Source organism: Orbicella franksi, chromosome 5 (assembly GCF_964199315.1).
Source record: "Orbicella franksi chromosome 5, jaOrbFran1.1, whole genome shotgun sequence".
Taxonomy (NCBI): Eukaryota; Metazoa; Cnidaria; class Anthozoa; order Scleractinia; family Merulinidae; genus Orbicella; species Orbicella franksi.
Window position 1 is genome coordinate 8351429 of NC_138149.1, and position 18885 is coordinate 8370313.

Sequence of the window (18885 nt, forward strand, 5' to 3'; positions counted from 1 at the left end):
GGGCAAAGTACGCAAAGTTCAAGTACAGTATAAGAACCCAAAACCTGGAGAACCGGTATTGAAATACAACGGAAGACGTTACGTCACAACTGAAAGACCAGTTAACAAGTTGGTCGTTCTGTTACCCAATGATGGACATAGAGTGTCTGCACAATAACTTGAGCAACATTCTATTACTGTAAACGAAAATATTAGTTTAACTCGTATTTGGCGGGGGGAGTGTATCGTCATTGATTATAATTTCACATAATTACGCGCGCATAATGTGACAAACGATAATTGCTTAATTATTGTATCACTGACCAATTGACACAGAAACAACTGTGATAAGGCATTATCTGAAGGCCATCGGGTAAATATTCTTTCGTATTTCTTTCTGTTATCTGAAGATCATAAATGGACAATTTTGTATTGCTTTGCAGATTTCTAACTACATACTATATATTATATTGACTGATCATTGCTTCAATTATACGCTACGCTTCTGCTACCAAACGGAATAAAGTTGTTTGAAACTGATAGCCTATTATAGCATACATGAGAATGCTTTAATCAACTGCCATTTCAAGTTCTCTGCTCAATGTTCACAAACAATAGAAACGTCGTCGTAAAGACCAGCTGTTTAAGTATGCTAAGTTGCAACTTTCTCTGTGCCGCATAATTGGTAATTTGCACGCAAACTACTTTGTTGAGAACGTGCTTGAAATCTTTCAGTTTTTGTCTTTCATAAGACTCAACTTATCGGATATAACAACGAAATATGGAACACGTGTCTACGACTATTCAGTATTCCAAGCCTATTTTCGTGTCGGAAATTTATTATTCAACTTGCGACAATAATTAGTGGGCCTTGGTCTAAACTTAACCTTAAATATGAAATATTCAATAATTTCAGTACCGTGAATTTAAATACTTCAATGTTGTAATTATCTCACATGCCTGTAAATTAGATGATTATTTTAAGGGATGTTATTCACAGGAAAGCATTTTCTTATTCACAGCAAAGCATTTTCCTCCAACTGTGAGTACCGTACATTCGAATTCCCTGCTAACCTCTGATGAATTGCGTAGACGATTTTTTTTTCCGGCGAACCTCCAATCTTTCGGTGTTTTGGCAAAAAAGTTTAGATGCACGTAGGGGCCAAACCACCCCCCAAATGTTTCGTCAGTTCTTGGGTATTTCACATTATTTCGCATTACTTAAAAAGTGTTGACTCTTTCTACACCAAACTCGGCAGATGAGCAGGAGACCTATTGCCAATTATATTTACGTGAAAAATGTCACTAAATGTCAAAGTTGTCACGTCACAGTGATGACGTCATGTTTTTTGCCACTTTTGAAGTTTTTAATATGCATATTTTTTACAATGTGTTCGAAAGAGCACATCAAGGGGAGTTGAAACCTGAAAAATTTTGTCCATATCACAAAAATTGAATGAAATATGGCATTTTTTAATATAAAAAATGACTCAGCAAAATATGGGGTCCCCCCCTTGAGAAAAACCCCCAAATTGGAGCCGTAATTTTGTTCCAGCAAATGCAGCTATGTTGCACATGTGATGTGTCAGATGACTAAAGCAAAAATAAAGAAGAAAATCGGAATAAAAAATTATCCCTCTAGTGTTATTGCGTTAAAATTAGTTTTGTTACGTCAGAACCTGTGACGTCACCCGTTTTTTTATAGCAAAGCCGAAAATCAAATTTCTAAAACCATGCGATTTTTCACAACATCAAGCTTTCTATTTTTCTAGATTATTAGCCTTCCTAGAATAAAACTGAAAAAAATAAACCAGAGAGACTGACTTAAGAAGGACAGTATGGTTAAGCAAATTCCGGGGGGGACAACAACAAAAGTATTTAATTTACCATATCTCAAAAAATAATCATCATAGCAAAAAACGGTTTCCGGTATTTTACTCCTCAAGTCAAGGCCTTTCCAATGACATAATCTTTACATCAGATTTTACAAAAAATTATAGCACGTTTTGGTGACGTCATCAATTATGACGTCATAATCTGACATTTTGTCACAACTTCCAAATTAAAGTAAACTGGAGAACAAAGAAAGCTAATGTGCCAAACTTGGTTCAGAAATATATAAACCAAGCAAATATAGCCTTCATGAAACATTAGGGGGGTGGTTTGGCCCCTACGTGATGATTTACCGTCGAGATTTCCAACCAATTCTACTCCCCTTAGTGACACCATACCTCTTGCCATTTTAAGTTCTCTACTCAATGTTTACAAAAAATAGAGAGGTCGCCGAAAAGACCTCACTGAAATTTTTTTTAATCAAGAGAACTTTCTAATTTCAACGTACATTTCACTTCTTCTTTGTCTAAGTTTTAGCTTGAAAATCTTAACTTAGCGACTGCTACAGTGTTGACTACTGGGTCACTGATAATTTCTACCCAATAAAGTTTTGTTATTTTAAATGTAGGCCATCTCAGACTCTGCCAATCAAGAATATATCCCAGGTGGTTCTCTTCATATGGGTAAATAAATATTGATTTTACGACTAGCATGTGTGTAATATCAATATTGACAGACTCGCCATTGGGTATTCCTATATCGCTTGCACAATGTTCTGTTATGATCGTACACTTGATGTTTTTCTACCGGGTAACAAATTGGAAACATGGATGCCTCCGGCTGCTTACAACATGTAATAGACGAAGCCGCAAGGTTTTCTGGCTTTCAATCGCTTCTCGGAATTCATTAATGACGGACGATTTTAAAAACAGAACAACTTCAACATCGAGTTCAGGTGGTACAAAATAGTTTGAGCACACCGATCGGAGTTGTAAATTCTTAATTGTCAGTCGACAGTAAGAAACCTTAAGCCACTATTTATTATTTTCTCTTTTTTTTTCAGATACTACGTAACACGTCTGGAAAATGATGATTTTTCGTCAGGAAACGTTTATATTATTACTCACGTTTGAATTTTTCGCAATACAAAGTGGCTTTTCGCAAGAAATTACTGGTAGGTCAGTTTTTTCTATAACTCCTGTAATACAACATAGATTCAGAAACTAATTAATATTCTCGTGGAAAACACTGAGGTGTATTAATTGAGTAACCGAGGAGTTACTGTTATACTGAAACTCTTTTCAGAATTCTACATGAAGAAAAGCAATTATCCGTCCCTTTGGATAAAAGAAATTTTTTCTTTCAGTATAATTAAAATGCGTAACCATTTGTTATTAGCCTAAAATAAATAGAACAAGAAACTTTATTTGAAGCTTTCAAAAGCATCAAGGTATTGCAAACAATTTTCGCCTGCAGGTAACATTAAACAAAGGTATGATACTCAAAGATGATTTTTCCTGTTTGACGTTATTTGATGTGCCTTATAAAATAATATTTGTGAAGGAGTCTTTTTCTTCACAATACATGTATGTTAATTGATTCTTAGTTTGTTAATGCAGCTGTTTTTCCTTTACAACCATGTTATCTACTGTTTCGTAAATATCTAACAACAAAGACAAATGTTTTATTATTTTTTACCGTTAATTCAGTTCCAAACATATGCAGTGGTTTGCTGTGAGCCTAACTTACTGCCTGGCGAGTTCAAACTTTGCATCAATTTCATTTATAACATAGCCTTAGCAAAGCGCGCGTTCTGATTGGCTAATACGCACGATCCATTTGCCCGTGGGTTGCACGCTGACGTCAGTTTGTTTATTTGTACTTTATCTCGGCAATTTCTTTCATCGAATTTACCCCTTTTTGGAACATAATTCCTATATTCTTTCTCCTAAAATATGGAAAAATCTATTAATTCTTCTGGAGATGAGGAAGATAATTTCTGTGAGCTACCAAATTTCAAGCTCAAGTTTTTTGCCGGGCCTCCACGTAAGAGATTTGCTGAATTAAGTGAGCAGGAGTTGAGTCAGCTGGTTGAGAAGACACTCGGAGAAGACCAAGAAAACATCAAACTGGTCTGTATCAACCTTTCGAGGTTAGTAATGCAAAGCGGCAGTTTTAGAGAGAATTTTTCAGCGATTTGACGACAATAAAATTCAGCACAAGCTTTCATTGTATAACTTTTCTGGCGTCGAAAGCAATTTAGATGCTTTCGGCGAGCAAAACTTGTACATAAGATTTTTGACAAATTTCTGTTTTTAATTAAATCTTATATACGAAATTCTTCTGTCCCAAAACGTTGAAGAAAATAGTTTTACTGAGTTTAAATAAAGGACGTTTTATCAAATGTTTGTAGTCTCTGATGAATTATTTCAGTTCCCGGGTTTCAGTTTTGCTCGATTGCTCCATCGTAAATTGAACTCGTGAAGAAACGGCCGCTTGAATAAACAACTGCATCATTTCTTTAAGCCTCGGTTTTCTGTTCATTTAAGCTTATTTTTACCATATAACGAAAGCAACAGAGATCATGTTTAAAAGCCACTCAGCCCTAGATACGCAACTTTAAGGCTTTTAAATTTAATAAGCTCATCGATTTAAAACGAAGTGGAAACGAAAACGTAACCCACAAACCTGCTATTAAAGAGGAGCATCTAAAACAGCTTAACTGAAGCCAGGGGTGCTTGTTCGCTTTCTTCCCCACTCTCGCTTTTAAGAAGTGTCCGGTTCCATATTGTTTTTTTTTTTTCCTTTGCCGAAGAGACCCTGAAGGAGAGAGAACTCAACCACCGAAAGCTTCAACCATGCACTATTGAAAATGTGCAGTTTGTCTTCACTGATTCTTCGGAAAACCCATCTAAATTTAACTAACTTTTGAGAAACGCTTTTCCCGACTACAATTTTCGTGTGTTGTCAGCTTGGTATTAAGGTTAACTGAGCAGTTTGACGTTGTTTGTTGGTCCGAGATCGAGAAAAGGTAAACTAACTCACCACGATCCAAGAAAAATTTTGATCTGTCGCTTTTTTAGATTTTTGAATGAATATTTTCGCGCGGTTTATCGTGCTTTTGTCTTCATGTAAGCAGGATGAGATTTAATAAATACTTCCATCCGATAGGAAAGATGTTAGAAGTTTCAATGCTATAAAAGAAATTGTAAGAGTGCAGCCTGCAACTATCGAGCTATGGATGCACCTGGGAGGTTTGCTAAGCACTCAAGAGGCTTGAGTCACACTCGGACGCTTCTTTCGTTGTTAGCAGCCTCCCGAGTGCATCCATAACTCGATAGTTGCACGCCGCACGCTTACCATTTCTTAATTATAAGAACCTCATTCATTTTTTGCTCCATTGTACCTGATATTCTTGACGTAATGATAAAATGGTCACAGTGCTTTGTAAAAGAAAATCAGTGGGAACTCCGACAATTTTTTATTCGTGTCCTTTCGCGAGATAACATTAGGGAGTTTAAGAAGAAAAAAGACAGGACGGTGACGGAAACGGGAGCGTCGCTAAAAAAAGGTTTAATGGGTAGAACATTGGCTGTGTGTGTACATTATAATTCTCAGTACATTTCTTTGCGTTCCAGTGTAAAACAACAACGTGAAATGACCAAATTTTGCATTGTCTGAAGAACGTGAACCACGACGGCTAATTGTTTCAATTTTTAATTCAAATTTATCGTTGTGTCCCAGATTCAGTTTCGTGATAGTTTTGACAGTGATAGGCATGGGTCGCACTAGAGCGAATTCTGTTTGTTTTACCTAAAATTGGGTCAAAATTGTAGCTTTTCCTAATGCGACTCCTACTAGCAGAATTTGGAAAAATTTGCCAGTGGACCAAAAAGGTCAAAGACGCCGTAGTGTATGGGTGGGGCAGACAGATTTTTCCAAAATCGCCCAAAGAAAACAAAAATTTATTAAACATGTCAACTGCGTGTTTATTTAAGATAATTGATGGACAGTATGCCTTCACGGGAAAGCATCATTGCTTGCAAAAGCGTTTTATCAGTATTTACACAAGAATTTAGCCTTGTCGTGTGGCTTCATATGCGACCGGAAAACGAACCCCCAAAAATTGATCAGTGCTGATATATTTGGGTCTTTCGGACCGACCAAAACAAAAAATTCGCTCTAGTGCGAGCCATGTCATAATTAAAGTAACTTTACAGTACAGCGAGATCCGTATATGTAAAATAAAAAAGTCATTTTTTAAATTCACGTTGTCCTCGGCGTCGCCGTCGTGGTTACTTAAACCTTTTTGTCCTTGTGAAGGCGAGAGTCAAAGAGACTGCACGAAACTCCACAGGACGAAATCCTACGTTTACTTTTTGCGGAAACCTAAAATACCAAGTCTTGGCGATTCTATCAAGTTTCCGTCATGTTTCCGGAACGGAAATATCAAGTCGTGTTTCCGTCATATTTAAGTCAGGAAGTTTAGGCTGTTGTTCGTTTCCATTATGTTTCTGCAAACGGATTTTTAATATCCCTGTTGAATCTTTGCAAAGAAAACAAACCAATAATTGTTTTGTGCGTCTTAATATTTTGACGAATTTGAAACGTTAAGAAACTGCAGTTATCAATGAAATTATCAATGTGGATTTTCAGAACAACAGTCGTGAGAAAGTTTGTATATGAATTAGCAACTCCGGCTGCTGTTACGACTTACAAAGAAATAAAATTAATATTATAACACAGCATGAAATCACAAATCGCGGATACTGAGGGAACTGAGAGGCGGCAGAAAGAAAATGGATCAGTGTACTGACTTTGCAATTATTCCGCGTCATATTGAAGCCGATTTATGCACGTATAAAAACAAGTTCCAACAATATGTGGATAATCACAAGGGAAATTCAAAGGATCTTTTAATTTGTAGCTTCACAATCTCTCTTGTTAGGAAACTGTCCTTTTGATGAGAACACACTCTGCAGTTGGTCAAACGACAAAGATACCGACCACTTTGATTGGAAGCTTAGGCGAGGGAGCACGCCAAGCAGCAACACAGGACCGGCCAGCGATCATTCAGGTTGAGAGCTTAGTCTGAACGTGACGTTTAATCTACTTTAATATCTTTTCTTTCCCACCTTATTTGTTGGTGAACTAAAGTAGGCGATGCAAAAGATTAGCATATGTAATTGAAGTCTGCGTTTTCTTTATTTACAGATCAGTATTATTATTATTCTTGCTTGCGGCTGTATCGACAAAATCCACCTGGTGTCCATTTACGTTTAGCTCCCGCCTGATCTTAATCTCATAAATTAATGCATTAACATCACTCTTCTCCTAGGTAATGGCTTATATATCTACATCGAGACGTCACATCCTCGTAAATACGACGAGAAGGCCAGGCTCAACAGCCCTTGGATGAGAGGCCCCAGACAGATGACGTTTTACTACTCCATGTACGGCAGCACTATTGAGTCCCTGTCTGTGTATGTTAGAATCAGCGGCAGTGAAGAAAGGATATGGAGTCGCCATGGAAACCAGTTATCAAGCAACTGGATCGAGGGCTGTGTGGCTATAAACTACAATGGCACCTACCAGGTAGAACCGTTTTATATTTATTTATGTAAAGTTGTAGAAGAAAATGATGTGCACTTGCAGTAGCTAATTTACAGTGAGCGCTAAATATGGGTTACTGACCGAACGAGCTTGGCTAAAGGTTTACTGCAAATATGGGAAAAGAACACTATTTTCTTTCTTACACAGCGAGAGATCCCGATAGTGCCATCTAGCCTAGTCGGATAGCTAACAGCAGCGCATTACTTGGGTCATCTTTCTCGTTTAATATAGTGAATTTCCATGCTGTAACCAAAAACAACAATCTATTTTTGATATTATAAACCAAGTTTAGGGTCTTTATATATGCTTGTCTAAGTTAATCCCTAATTTAATCCTTAAATATCTCTATTAAAAGAAAAGAAAAAGCAAAAACAAAAACACGCACAACATCCACCCAAACTGCGGCAAAATTCTTGAAAGGAATAAAAATAATTAGAAGTCCACGATTGTTCTGGTATCTTTACATTCAACCATTCACACAAACGTGACTCTGTCAACGAAAACATGGAGTAACCACTGGCATATATGCCGCTGTTGAGATCTATTGGGAGCCGAAACATGAAGCAGTGATTTTGAATTTGAAATTCATTGTCCACCAAAGAAGAATGAGAAATACTGATGGCTCAAAAATTTTATAACTTTTTAAGCTCTAGATCAGTTCAGTACGTAAGCTTTTCACCCCTTTTCAAAATTAATTTCTCTATTTACTTACTGCAGGTTGTAATCGAGGGTGTGGCTGGCGTGACATTTTCTTCTAACATCGCCGTGGATGACCTCGATTTCAGCACGAACTTGACTTGTGTCTCTATCGGCAAACCTACGCCACCTGAAACATTTGAAGGTATTGTTTTCCGTACCGGAGGTTATTTTCACACCTGTACATTAGGCTCGCGTTACGCTCTCTACTAGACACAGTCCTGATCGTAAAGACCAGAGTCGGGTTGTTTAAAGCAACCCAGGATTAGCGAGAATTTTAATCCTAGTTCTGTAACTTTTCGGTGAGTTTTTCTGTTTTATATTGTTTTTCCTTCAGTATTGAGTGTGAATGATCTCAAACTACACAAACATACGCGGTTAAAAACGAGGAAAGTTAATACTTCGGTTAACTTTTAATCCTGGGTTAGCGTTTACCGGCAACCCGGCTCAGGCAGTTAGAATGTTTCATAAGGTAGTTTACTTGAAGTTCTCTTCTTTATAGATCATATTCTCAGTCTCGATATTGGACTGGAACTAGCTTGTAACTGAGGCTAATGCGGGGAATCTTTTCAAATGCAAATGACATTAATCTCTTTTTAATGATATTCCAGTACATGAGCCTCCATTGTAAGCTAGCTCCAGTCCAATACCGAGAGTACGAATGTGGCCAATTCACACCTTAAAGGTGTGTCAAGTTGTGCTGACATGAAAGAAGAACACTTTTTTCATAAGATTAACTTGTTTCATAGTTGGTTGTCTTACCTTTTTAATTCTAGTGAACTGTACCTTTGATGAGAGTTACTGTGGATGGCGTAACTTGTTAACACCGTCCAATGAACAAATCAGCTGGAACCGTGAGAGGCCTGGAAACCAAAGCCAAGGAATTGGACCGAGTCAGGATCACACTGGTAACCAAATCGTGGTCCAATGTAGGGGATCTTAGTTGGTTATTGTCACGTTGTACACCTAACTTCTCTTTGCATTAGCGAAAGCTGTTCATGGGGTTAAAACAAGAAAGGGTTCTTTGTGAAAGAGAAAAAAAAAATTATGCACAGTTAAACTGAAGTCGAGTGTTTGTTATTCAATCTGAAAAAAAAAACACAGATTTTTCAGGGTTTTCCACTCCTTGCCCTAACATCAGTCTTATTCTTTCGTCTTCAAACGAGGTGGAGAATATATTTACGTTGACGAATCACAATCTTCTCAAGTGAATGAGTCTGCGCAGCTGTTGAGTCCGCTCATCCGGGGACCAAAATGTCTCGGTTTCTATTACTACGTGTATGGAGGCGGGATTGGAAACCTTGATGTGTTTCTTTGGCCTCGAGAAGAACAAAACAATTACTTGATTTGGCGAGGGTCAGGTGAACATGGTGACGTCTGGCTGAGGGGTAGTGTCGATGTTGGATACACTGGCGAGTCTCAGGTAGGTAGGGAGAAATTTGTAAGGGCTCTGTGATGACACAGTCTGGATCTATTTTGCGTTGCAGGCATATTGAAAAAGTTATCAATTTGATAACTAGCCCGATTCACAGGAAAGTAATAATATTGAAATTTTTCATGAGTAAGGATGGTTATGGGGATAATCCTGCAATGGACTAACATCCCAAATCACTGATAGCCAAGACGCCTTAATTAATAATTAGCACATCTCGCAGTTATTCTTTCATTTGAAAACAAATACAGCTATTAACGTTTTTGTTGTTGTTGTTGTTGTCTTTGCTTTTAAGTAAAAAAAAACAATGCATTATTAGACCCAGGTAGTGGCGAGATAGACATGTTAGTATCATTAGTTAGGATACGGGATTGGCTCTGGGTGGTGACTAGCATTTTTTGGGGTAAAAAAAAGGCGATGATAATTGAAAAAAGAACTTCTAAGTGTCGTTTACGAAAGAGAGACTTACTGGGTGAATAGTCAACGATGAGCTAGAGAATCAGTCAACAGACTAAATTGCAAAAGAGCAAGATGAAAATCTAGTTTATGACCGGCCGTTACGCCAAATTGGACACTGAACGAAATTGCTCCTGTCTTTATTATATTGCAGGTTTCCTTCCAGGCAACAATTGGTAGAAACTATTCAGGGGGTATAGCCGTAGATGGCGTCACATTAACTAATGGACTTTGTGAAGATGAAAGTGAACCTCAGAACAATCGACAAGGTATCAATCTTAATTCTAACTTTAATTTTGTTGGGGTGCGGTGGTTGATGATTAGCGTGCTCGCCTCTGGAACGAGTGGTCCTGGTTTGAGCTCCTGCCGAGGCGTAATGTTGTGTTCTAGGGCAGGCACAGGTGTATAAATGGGTGCTGGGGATAACCCTGCAATGGACTAACATCCCATCCAGGGGTAAGTTGAAATATACCTAGTCGCTTCATGCTACTGAAACGGGGGATAAGCCCTGGCCTGATCTGCCACTTGGGTCGTGCAAAGTCTTTACCTGGCTTTAATACATAAAGCAATATATTTTAGTCTCTTTAAAATGAGCACGTGTATGTTTAATGAGGAAACTGCAATTTCTGTGTCGATAAATTTTAAGATTTATGTGTCCTTTTTAATCAAGGAAATTGCAACTTTGACACCAACTTTTGCTTCTGGAGGAATGACTTATTGTCCAGTTTCACATGGACGCAGCTAAGCGATGATACTCCAAGTTGGGAGACTGGACCAACTGCCGATCATACATCAGGTAACATCAGATTAAACTGTCATGCATGAGACAAGCTTGTATAATAAGCAATTTCAGTGCTGTGTGTTTTGTAAATGCGTATGGCCTACTTCGTCCCCAGTTATTTTATCAATGTTTTGTTACTTTTTTCCGCGTGGCCTAGCCACTTAACACGAGTAACATTTGCTATTTTTAAGTAACTGTGCTCTCTTGTAACTGCAAATATCAAACCTAGATCAATTTAATTTTCTTATACAGCTGTAAAACAAAGAGCACAAACTAGGATTTTTGATGTTTTGTCTAGTTCCGGATTACTTTGTTTCTTTCAAAATAACAGCTCTATTATTCCTTATACCACATCAACCTTTATTGTTTTCGGTCTTGTAAAGAAAAAGGAGAGCATAAGGACAGAAACTTAGGACATATGATCTTTGCCTCACGAAAATTGCCATTATGTCACCTAAATATACATTTTTTGTCAAATTAAGGAACCGGTGGGTACGTTTATATTGAAACCTCTAGTCCACGACTGCCGGGAGAGACTGCGAGACTTGCGAGTCCATGGATACGGGGACCACAGTGCATGACGTTCTATTATCACATGTATGGCGCCACCATGGGCTGTGTTGTGATATATATAAAAAGCCAGGCTACAAACGGGTTAACACCAGTTTGGTTGAGGTCACAAGATCAAGGAAACAACTGGATACAAGGGCAAATAAGCATCAACGAGACTTCAAGCTATCAAGTGAGCTTTAAAATGTTTGCTTAGAGCATTTGAACATAGCAAAATAAGAAAAATCAGGCAACATGTCATGCCCTAAGTTCCACGTCAACAACCATTGAACATTCGCTGTTATTATAATTCACAAAGTATAGCGTCCTCGGTTCGCCTAGTGAGGATATGTCTTGTGAAAGAGGTTGCTTTTCTTTTTCGTTCCTTTTCTAGATCATTGTCGACGGAATTAGAGGTAGAAGTTATCAGGGAGATGCAGCATTGGACGACGTTTCCTTTGAAAGAGGAACTTGTCAACAAAAAGGTACTAATGGTGTACATACATTTATTTCGTAGTATCGATTTCTCAGTTCAAATCTGACGTCCCAAGCCAAGTTGTCAAAGACAAAGTTGTGAAATTTCATTATGTGTTGACTTGCAACATTGTCAGTGTTGTTCTATGTCGTTATGGTTGTCTATATCAGCTGGTAAATGAAAACACTAACGCTTGCTATTAATCTAGATATACCAAGAAATCAGATTGTATAAAGTTCATCGGTGTATTTATTCATACTTGGATTTTTCATTCGCAGAAGAGACGATATTCTACGTGTCCTCTTACAAAGGCAAAGACTTCCGTATATCCACTCAACCCTCCAAACAGAGTCTCTACTCCGAAGAATTCCGTTTCACTCTCGAGCATCCACGAGGAAATCCGAAGGAGACAATATTCTTTATCTACTCTGAAGCTTCCAGCGACCATAGTTTTGTCTCGTCAAAGTTGGATCCGTCTAACTATAACAAGTATCCATTAGATGTTGTTGTCCTAAATACCGAGACAGCGGGTCGCAATTCCAGGAGAGTTTATCTGATTGACAGGAGTAATTATGGGCCAATGATTAGCCTCGATGATCACGGAAATGTATCTTGTTGCAAGGGAAAACAAAACTTCTATTTTTATGCTCACAATGTCACTGCTTTAGGTACGAAAACACGTTTCTGTGTATTTTAACCTGGCTCTGAAACGATTTTTGTTATTTTTTGCTAGATTATCTTATAACTTTTACGAGTATCGAAATAATAGTTCGCCTTAAAGAAGGGTCGATGGATAGTTAAAAGGGGCAGTGTTACCATTTTTAGCATGATTTTGGAAATCTCAAAAACATATCGGTCTTTAGAAGCTGAACAATAATGGATTTATTTTGTAGAGCAGTACTAGACAAAAGAATAGAACCCATTAGGAAGTGAGGATAGCTAACGATGGCGAGGATGGAAACGGATTGTGATTTGGATTTTTTAAAAGAACGTCAAGATGTCAGTTTTTCAAAGGTTTAAGTTTGGCTCGTAAGACGTTGAAATTTTGCAAAAGTAATGCTGCAGTGTAGACTTTCTTCAAGAAATTACTTTTTAATCATTTAGTTAGAGCTAATTAAGTTCTTATTACATAAATTTAGCGACCATTTCGTGAGTTTATAACAGCTTTAAGTAAATATATCGCGACAGTGTCCCTTTAAGAGTGGTTAAGATAGCGGTGGATTACCAAAAACAAGACGAGACAATACTTTTATTTTGCCAAGAATTAAAACCAAACACTTCAAAACTAACTTACCAAAATCAATACGGACTATAAGCGTTTTCTCTTCGCGTCAGTTTCGTGTTTCAGCAGTTAAGTTAAGCTCACTTCGTAGACAGCCAACTACCGAATAAGTTAATAAAAAAGGGCGCGTTATGTCGTCTTCGTCTTGTTATACGAAGTCAGTCCATCGATAGTGATAGAGGGTCTTTCTTTATTGTTTTGCAGATCATCGAGCAATTTCCGGATGTGAGCCCAGTTGGTACAAAGCCGGCAAATCGTGTTATTTGTGGTCTTTGCCATCAGCTGTGCAGTGGAGCAACGCGCGAGCCACCTGTCACCGATTGGATGCCGACCTTGCTGTCGTCGGTGATGGGGACTCCTTGCAAGCCCTAGCCAAGCTGCGTAGAGAAATCAAGCTCGAGGACGAAGACTTGTTTGTTGGTTTATCAGGCAACAAGTTACGCTGGCTCTGGTTAGACGGGGAAAATGTCTCCAATACAGATGATCTGTGGGGTCCGTACGAACCGAGTGGAGACGGCAGATGTGGGTCTTTCTTGAAAGCCAGATCGAATTCAAACTGGGATGGGTATGGATGGCGATGGAATGATCTACCATGTGTCACTAACATTGGATACATCTGTGAACAACCTTTAGGTATGCACGTGACACATTCGTCGGAAAGCCAGTTTCTCATTGTCATTTATGCTGGATTGAAACTGAATAGTCCATTTTCATTATTTCAAAATAACAATGTTTTCATTTACAGTGAAACTGTAATTGTACATTTTAAGAATATTTTGTTTCTAACAGAATTACCTACATTTGTTTCACATGTGTATGTAAAGAGTATTCATGTAAGTAGAACAATTAAACTTTATTGACAGGGTTGTTGACCGGCTTATTGGAATGCATGTCTTAATTTGTTCGCAGAAAAATGTATTGCTCGAGGTGGAAGGTTTTGGTTAAATTCGTCAAACATCCCTGTCATTTATTCTGAATTGAATTATTTTATTTTATTTTATTTTATTTTGTAAACTGCGTGAGTAGTGTTTCTGACAATTCAAATTTTGATTAAATCTCAGTTCTTTTCTAATGTACGTTGTTTCTCTTCCAAGCTGTTCCTCTCCCTGTGGCTTTCTTTTCACTGAGTGGAACCAATGGAACTGTGGACAGGAGTCCAAATGGAACCACTATGGCAGTGTCTGGTCACATCAAATTCGCACAAGGCCCTTATGGAAATCCAGATGGTTCTTTCTTCTTTAGCGGCATTAATAGCAGCTACGTGGAACTGAAAAATACCGGAGAACTAGATGCTAGGTTTTCGATGAGTGTGTTCGCATGGGTCCATCTTAACAACAGCGATGGCCCGATCTTCAAGTATGGTTGTTCGATGTGGGTTTTTAAGGCAACCCTGGGAGTTGAAGTGCAATTTGTGGACAGGAAAACCTCCAAGGTTTATCGGCTTCATAAGGAGAACGTCCTCGTAGAAAACAAATGGAATTTCATTGGAACCACATACGACTACCACACGGGTATTGCAACTGTGTGGGTCAACAACGACACTGTCATGCTTAAATCCATCGGAACAAAGATGGAACTGGCAACTCAGTCTGATGTTAGAGTTGGAGCCTCGAGCAACCAAGAAAAGCATTTTCGCGGCAGACTCTCGTGCTTGCAATTCTATGATCAGGCGCTTTTGGTGGACCAAATCATTGAAGCTAAAGCAAGGTGTAATCAGAGCAGTAAGTACATTGAACAACTATATTGATGACAGCCACGACTGTTTTATAAATTGTTCAGTCAATCCCTCTAATATTCTTTTGTAATTCAACGGTGATTTATTAATAGAGGACTTCAATGGAAGGTAGACATAATCTCTCAATTGCACTTTCATTCAAAATTGGACGGAAAACCCTGAGCAGAAAACATACCACCAAAATGATTAGAAGGACTGTGAAGTAGAGAAGTGAAAATTACTCTCACTGAACACCATTCAGTTTTGTTAAATACTAGTTGCGAAGTTCTGTTGTTATTAATCAAGACGATAATTATCTGTCATGCTGATAAATATGTACTCTTGTCACATTTCTGCTTGTTTCTACTTGTTTTACGCAGCGCCTTTGGCGTGCAGTCCCAACTTTTTCCCTTTCCATGGCGGTTGCTTCCTCGTAAATAACAAAAATTCACTAAACTGGCAGCAAGCTTTGGCACAGTGTAAGAGTGAAGGAGGGACCTTGGCCAAGATACCTCGAGAAGGTTTGAGATATGCATTCTCTAACATGTTAGAAGGAATGACACCAAGACCTAGCACTTTTCACTTTGGTCTGATGTCTCGGAATTTTTGGGTGTGGATAGATGGCAGCCTGTTCAATGACTCTCTGTGGATGCAGGGATATCCTACCCGCAACGATCCAACCCATAGCTGTGCTGTTCTGTCGTTTGGATCATCGAAGCTGAAAAACGTTGACTGTAGATTAATGTTGAAACCTTTGTGCCAGAAGCCACCTGGTAAGTTGCATGGTCTATCTTTGTAAATCAATAAGCCATTTTCAACTAAGGCAATTTATCTCCAACTCATACTATAGAGCGTTTAACTCGATCGTATGTTCATTTAAAAGTAGAACATTATGTTGTCCCAAGTAAGAAAGGCACCAAGCTTTAACGATAACCCAGAAATGACCTGTCGATTTCTTTTTCTAATCTTGTGACATTTTTCACTTGGTTTCATAATCGGGAAATAATTAAGGTTCGTGACAACTGTTAATAATAGACTACAATGACTTACAACAATAACGATATGGAGTAGAGAGAGTAGTATTTATCATGACTTACTTACAGTGCTTACTTAGGCGAGTGAGGTTTCGGTGGGGGTGCTATTCGCTACGGCTGTCTCTAATCCTCTGATAACCAAAAACTGGGTACAGCAAACAAACAAACAAACAAACAAACATATGGAACAAGCAAACAGGTGAAACAAACAAACAGATGAAACACACAAACAAACAAACAAACAAACAGATGACACCAGACCAACACTGCAGACTATTACTAGTAAGTAGTACAGTTGCCTGACCAGTTACATGGTTATGCCTCAATCTATGATTGATTTGTTAGATTATATTTATTTTTGTTTCACGTTCTTTCATGCAGTAAGTTCATTATCACAGGATAGTTCAACACAAAGTTCAAGTGTTCAGTCACCTTTTGATCCCTTCCTGGCCATTGATAGATCTTACACGACTTGCTTTCGTTCAAAGAAGGTAAGAAATAGTAAAAGTGTTAAAATACCCCTGAAACGAAACGAAAACAAGGAGGGGAGGAGAAGGAGGAGGAGGAGGGCTGGAACCCTTACTTTCTCATGACAGTCGCCTCAAACATAACATTCGCGTGTCAGATATGAACACAAGTGGTTGGATTATTGCATGGGATGATGGTGGAGGCGTGTCAACGTTTCTTTCCACACGTTATGGTTTTCTTCCCCTTTGTTACTGTGCAATTTCTCTGTGGCAATAAATATACGTAATTTCTCTTATTCCAGCGAAGATTTATAAGGGTGGTACGGTCTGTCCTTCCGTTTGCCGTGTATCGATATTTACATGAAAAGGTTCATTGATCAGTACACCTTTGTTACATATGGTTGTCAATTAAAAATTATTTTGTATGAATTTAAATTAGTAACGATTGTTTTAAAATCAACTCAAAAACGAGGTAAGTCGTGATTATTTTAATCTTTTCAATTAAAATTGCAAGCCATGCATGAAAAGGGTCTATATGCTGCTCCAGAAAGTCAATCAAATCTTTCGTTTGGTCTGTGAGCATTGACTCTAATTTCATTTGTTTTCTTAATAGTGGTTTATTGAGTTATTAACATTTGTAACATTTAACGTCTTTTTTTTGTTTTGTTTTTTTTGTTTTTTTTTTTTTTTCTCATCAAGGAGTGGAACCCTTGGTGGCAAGTCACCCTTGAAAAAACGCTCTATGTTGAATCTGTTGAAATCACCGATAACATCGATTGTTGTCCACGTGACAATGGCATGATCAACGTCATTGTATCTACCAGTCCAGCCGGTTTAGATCCAACGTGTGCAGAATCGATGGAATATGGCGGGAATACGCAGGACTATAAATTTTTCTGTTCTCCTCCAGCGCGCGGCCGCTACGTTACAGTGACGCTTACTGGGGATAATGTCACGCTAGTTCTCTGCCAAGTCGTCGTGAAAACAATTGGTAAGTTACACGAGCTACCTCGCTCGTAATTGATACACTGCCAGCAATCCCTCCAATTAAAACTGCGTAGACACTATGAATACCCTTTGATAATTCTTAGGCTGGCTAGGGGGGTGAAGGAGCGGTGGCGAGCCATGAAGTCCTTCACGATCCCCCGTTTCCTTTTTCTTATTACTCACCGACCTTTGAGGCGACAAAGCCTACTTTCAAGTCTGCCTGATGTTATTTCACAAGCTTTATCAAATGATTAAAAAGTAGTCCTTACCCAAAAGATGTTTTACATTTTGTCTGTTGTAGAGTTTTCTGGACAGGCTCGCGGCGTGTTGCGTGAAGCGTGGTATAAACTCAATGATTTTGAGCCGAACAGAGCTACTATGCGCGAACATTCCGTTTTCAAGACTCCAACTGAAGGCCAGATCATTTTGCAGGATTTCGATGCACCGGTAGACGTGGCCGAAAGATACGTTCAACGATTAACAAGTTACCTACAGGTAAACCCTCATTTGTATCTTTACAATAACTGTGTAATTTCTCTCGCGCTGATTGGCTCATTTTTATCATCGATAAGAGTACAGACAGATAAAATTTTAATTTATGCAAGCTTTTAAGTTCAACTTCTAGCTGTCAAACTGTCAATGAGATTTTATGGGCTTTTTTGAGTAGCCAATCAAAAAGCGAGAAAAGCTATTAACATTCGCGTTATTTTGAATAAAATTCAGTTATCTTTGTTTACGGCAAGTTTACGGCGTCTTTTCCCTTCATTTATTCCCGGCATTTAACCATTTTGGGGTCTTGTTATTGTAAAAAACAAATTGACGTCAGTTTTTATGCGTCTGTCCTGTTATTGATGACAAATTTCGTCATAAAATTGTCAAAGTTTATTGCGGAACCACTCGCCTGCGGCTTGTGGTTCGACAGCCACTTTGACAATGTTATGACGCAATTTATCATCAGTAAGAGGACAAACGCATAAAAAACTGACGTCAATTTGTTAAATGTTATCACACCCGGGACAAAATTGTTCAATGCTGATAGGCTTAGACAGAGGGCATTTTTTCTTAATCACGAGGGTACTTTTGGTGATCAAGAAGGTATGATTACTTGATGCTGATTGGCTGAGCACGCCTGCGTTAAGTCGGTTTCCCGTTTCAAACGGAATTTCAGAAACGCATTGCCTCTGAGTTTGATTTAATCGCGGTTATTTCATCTTAACGTGAAAGAAAATCGACATTATAAATTTCTTCGTTCTACTTCGGGTCGCCTTATTAGTATGACAGGTCACCTTATCGGCGTCAAACGAAACGGCGTAAATTTTGTTGGTACGTTAAGTTTTCGCGGTGGAAAGGAGAGTTTGGATTCAAGAAGTTATTAGAGTTCGTTTGGACACTTGTTTACGTCTTTCATCGATCGATGAAGTAGTTTCACGCCATTGCAAGCTTCGCAAAACAAGTGAATAAAATTAGATTGCTTAAAGTTTTCTTTGTAAAGAAATTGCTTTCAGTGACTCGAACTTGCTGTGTTTTGTTTACTATTATAGTAAGCTTTCCCCGTTCTTCTGCTAGCCTGTTCTTTTGTGACAACCG

The 18885-nt window shown here is 38.4% G+C and overlaps 1 protein-coding gene across 3 annotated transcripts in view; it reads left to right on the plus strand.

The window, feature by feature from the left end:
- The first annotated feature begins 1731 nt into the window (after positions 1-1731).
- The window catches only part of LOC145488618 (uncharacterized), a 62836-nt gene continuing 45682 nt past the window's right edge, over positions 1732-18885 (plus strand). For 2 of the 3 annotated variants that reach the window (XM_081467504.1, XM_081467507.1), the window contains exons 1-17: positions 1732-2986; positions 6761-6889; positions 7151-7407; positions 8143-8266; positions 8898-9029; positions 9288-9544; positions 10164-10278; positions 10680-10805; positions 11273-11532; positions 11734-11824; positions 12093-12482; positions 13301-13729; positions 14191-14817; positions 15191-15583; positions 16226-16335; positions 17011-17302; positions 17600-17793. In XM_081467504.1, coding sequence (XP_081323630.1) covers positions 2899-2986; positions 6761-6889; positions 7151-7407; positions 8143-8266; positions 8898-9029; positions 9288-9544; positions 10164-10278; positions 10680-10805; positions 11273-11532; positions 11734-11824; positions 12093-12482; positions 13301-13729; positions 14191-14817; positions 15191-15583; positions 16226-16335; positions 17011-17302; positions 17600-17793 — 4014 coding nt within the window. In that variant the 5' untranslated portion in view covers positions 1732-2898. The remainder of the gene's footprint in view (positions 2987-6760; positions 6890-7150; positions 7408-8142; positions 8267-8897; positions 9030-9287; positions 9545-10163; positions 10279-10679; positions 10806-11272; positions 11533-11733; positions 11825-12092; positions 12483-13300; positions 13730-14190; positions 14818-15190; positions 15584-16225; positions 16336-17010; positions 17303-17599; positions 17794-18885) is intronic. The other variant, XM_081467505.1, reaches the window with a different exon arrangement.